We start from the raw sequence: 3,924 nt of genomic DNA, 5'->3' as shown, positions 1-3,924 counted from the left end.
TCTATAAATTCTTTACATGTATACAGTGCAAATGCACAAGAACACAATGGACACCATTCAGTGACAGAGATTATTCAGATTTGTTACAGTGATATAGACATTTTGTTTAAGTATGCTTGACTTCATGGTCCTTTAGACAGGCTAGTTTGGCTAGACTCTCTATGCCATCTGCCTGTGGACTAGATGGTGATAATGATGACCTTAAGCCATGAGAAGAAGACCAGGCCTCTCAGGGGTCAGAGTAAACGCAGATTCAGAGAGGTCCGATGATTCATACTCCACAAGGGCCTCAGGTGTTCTGATGATCATTTGGCCCCATTGTCCTCACAAATGGCCTTCACTGGTCTTTTTTCCCCTTCCCCGTTCATTGTATATATATATATATATATGTATATATACTTGTGTGGTTGCTTTTGTATGAGTAATCCAATGGCATTAACATTTTAGGCCTATTTGACTACCTTGACAATTTTTCCCTTTTTGTTTTGTTTTCTTTTTTTTTTCTAAAATGATATGAACATCTAATGGAAAACTCTTAAGACCTGAGAGAATTTTGGTGCTGCGACACAGAACACAGAACACACTGTGGCATTTTTAGCTCAACATTTACCAGTCTTCCATTAACATGGCTTTCGTACAAAACTGCCGTACACAAGCTATCTAATCAATAAAAATAAAAATGCAACGGTAACATTTAATGTTTAGACATAACCACACAAATATTAATTCTATCCATATAATTTCCTTTTTTTCCCCAAAATGTCCCAGTCCATTTCGACTTCTCCTTAATTCTGTTTTAATTTATTTTGCATCCCTTTTTTAATCTATACATTTTTTTTTCTTTTAAATACAGAGAATTGTATTGGGCACATAAACATTACATAAAGACACTTTTTTTTTTTGTTCAACTGATATAATCATAATGATTTCTCAGTTCAGCTCAAAAGAGCTTCCCTAGTGGTGGGGAGGTTTATCTCTATACGTTAATAGTACAGTATGCACAAGCTTTGATAGTAGCCCCTCATGGTCTTTGCTTCTTTCTTCTGCAAGTTCATAAGCTGTAACTGTAAAGACTCATCCATCAACTACCAATCATTGGTCCATTTATTTTTTTTCCCACCCCTCCTTATTTGATTTTTAAAAATACTTTTCTTGTCTTATTGGCTTTTCTTGGCTGCGTTGGATTTGGTCTTGGTGATGTAGGCTTCGAAGAAGAACTGGCAGAAGAGCACAAAGTAGCTGAGGTACATGAGGGAAGACCACACAATGTTCTGCATGTGGGACGGGCACTCTTGGCCTTGCTGCATCCACGAGTACACCAGGTAGTTGACCACGCAGCCCATCACCATCTGCGTGATCTGCGTCAAGGTGATGAACATGGCGAACTTGCGAGAGATTTTGAAGCCGGTGGCCCGAAGAGCGTAGTAAGAATACATGACGGCGTGCACCAGATAGTTCATGGTCATGAACCAGCCCCCGCCAGCCACCATGTCCTTGTAGGAGTACCAGGAATAGAGCAAAACTGTGATGTGATGATACCAGTGCAAGAAAATCAGCTTTTGCTTGCGTAACACGATGAATAGTGTGTCTCCTGAAAGTATAAGAGTAAGAGTCTGATTATGAGAGCGATACAGAAATAGAGAATGGAAAGAGTAAAATATTTTACAATTGTTTGGTGAAAAACGCTGGTCTCTGGAGATGGCTACTGGGTCTCTGTGCAACTAGTGGCTGTCTCAGATATGCTATCTTTTTTTTCTTTGGGTTTTGAAAAATGGTGATAGTATTGTGTTATTGATACAGTGAGTAAAGGTTAAGGTTTGAAGTTAAACGTGAATGTTCTAGACCTTGAATATTTGAATATCTAATCAGGGCAAGGTTTACCAGTGCATTCAGCAGACAAAACAAGTTTTATTTGGCTAAATGTAACAAGGTCAGACAGTGTAGACATTCAAAGCTTTTAAGCTACAAATTAAGTCATTAAAGTTGTAAGTAAACAACTGTAAGTAAAGCCCCACTAGCCCAACTAATGATGTTGCATATGTTATGGCATAAAAAAAAATGCTGGATGGAAATATCAAGACGAGCATCAAATCTTATAATGCGCATAAAACATGAACGCACTCTATTGAGGCAGATATTTTATTTTTATTTATTAATTTTTTTGTAAAGAGAGAAAATGTGCATAAACTATGATGGAAACACAATTACTGAATAAAGTCGTGGATGTGCAACAAAACAACTCGTGTGACTTTGTGCAACAGGTCATGCGATTGGATAACTTTGGAGTCGCAGTTCCAGAACTTTCTCAGATGATTGTGTTCCCAAACATCAGGGATCCGCCTCAGAACGCAAGATAAAATGACAGCGTTTGTTATTTCATCAGCGTTTCATCTGCACACTATGAAGCACAAGTAATTTATTACATTGGAAAATTAAAACCCTGGCTGTGCCACTAAATATTGGCACGGCTACATTTCTTCTTTGAATAGAAAGTTCAAAACCATCTGTAAACAGCGTTTATTTGGAAGAGAAATCTTTTGTTGCATTATAAAAGTTTTTACTGTGACTTTTGATGGATTTTAATGCATTCTTGCATTAATTAATTTATTTTCAAAATATAATTTAAAATTCAGGGGAGTTTGTTGTTGTTAAATTGTTCACTTTAAATTTTCCATAAATTAATATCATAGGGCAAGTGCATTAGTGCAGCTGGTCAAAAGTCTATATATGTTGCTATGTCTCCTGCTGTACATCAGTGACAGGCCATCATGACTCATTGTGCTTGGACTGTCCCTAGGAGGGATGTTAATGGTCCTCACGTTGTCTCAGTGCTGTCTTTTTGTTTCTACAATGGGCCTGGTAGCCCACTACCCACCAGGACATGCAAACACAATAGGCCCATGCAGGAGGAAAATATAACCACTATCCTAGATTTCTAGACTTGGGGTTATGCTGCAAGGTTCACGCTAACAAATTCTGTTACGCTTTCACAACCAATTATATTCATGTAGATGAATACTAGGCCCCTCAGTAGTGCTTTGTCACTGGAGCAAGCTACACAGAAGAGGCAGAACGTATTTAACTGAAAGTTGTTTTAAATAGAATTGAGGGTTTGGGACCTCTGGTAATGTGGTTACAACTGTTTATACTTTGTGGCTGTCATATATTTACATAAACTGATGTTTTCGGTTCCACAGTGTGAGTATAGAGAATTACAACTGAAAAAAGTTGCATGATTATAGTTTAACTATTTTTAGTCCAGTTTTGCTTTATATAGATGAAGCATTCCTGAAAAATTGTCTAAATATTCATTTAAAGAGATCCCACTCTTTTATACAAGTACTAGGTGTGAATTTGTATCTATGTATATTATGAGTGTATGATTAGGAGTGCTCAACTTTAAGTATGCTTGATAGGAGTAAAGAAATGAATGAAAATTCTATATTTTATTTATATAACACTGTGCCTGTACCATGATAGCAGTTTCATGTTTTGAGATTGATGATACTCAGTTTATGGTAGCTTTTTAAAAAGCATGTACTGATATTAGGCATCAGTGTTAATTTTGACAGCAAATTTTGATTTAGTTTTAGTCATAGTCTTTTGACTAAAATGCCATTTAGTTTTAGTCATATTTTAGTCATCTGAATTGTTTTTAGTTTTAGTCGACTAAATATCATAAGATTTTAGTCAACTAAATCTACAGTAAATTTAGTCAGCTAAAATCTAATGGGTTTAGTTACAGTGCATTTATTAAGCATTTCTCTAAAATTTCCAAACTCATATAGGTTTGATATTATGGTTTTATCCTGATGGACACCGATTTATCTGCGGTGACACACAACATGCCTTTATGTTAAAATTAAATAAAACCACTTCTCATAAAGAACAAGAACATGGTCTTCTTTTTAATGAAATACCAAT

At 36.1% G+C, this 3,924-nt stretch overlaps 1 protein-coding gene across 1 annotated transcript in view; it reads right to left on the bottom strand.

The window, feature by feature from the left end:
- Positions 1–3,924, bottom strand: part of LOC107662963 (elongation of very long chain fatty acids protein 6-like) — a 17,043-nt gene continuing 13,119 nt past the window's right edge. The window contains exon 4 of the mRNA XM_016453100.1: positions 1–1,591. Coding sequence (XP_016308586.1) covers positions 1,158–1,591 — 434 coding nt within the window. The 3' untranslated portion in view covers positions 1–1,157. The remainder of the gene's footprint in view (positions 1,592–3,924) is intronic.

Source organism: Sinocyclocheilus anshuiensis, unplaced genomic scaffold, assembly GCF_001515605.1.
Source record: "Sinocyclocheilus anshuiensis isolate Anshui unplaced genomic scaffold, SAMN03320099.WGS_v1.1 scaffold1783, whole genome shotgun sequence".
Taxonomy (NCBI): domain Eukaryota; kingdom Metazoa; phylum Chordata; class Actinopteri; order Cypriniformes; family Cyprinidae; genus Sinocyclocheilus; species Sinocyclocheilus anshuiensis.
The sequence above is the reverse complement of the archived record's forward strand: the minus strand, read 5'-3'. Positions and strand labels throughout refer to the sequence as shown.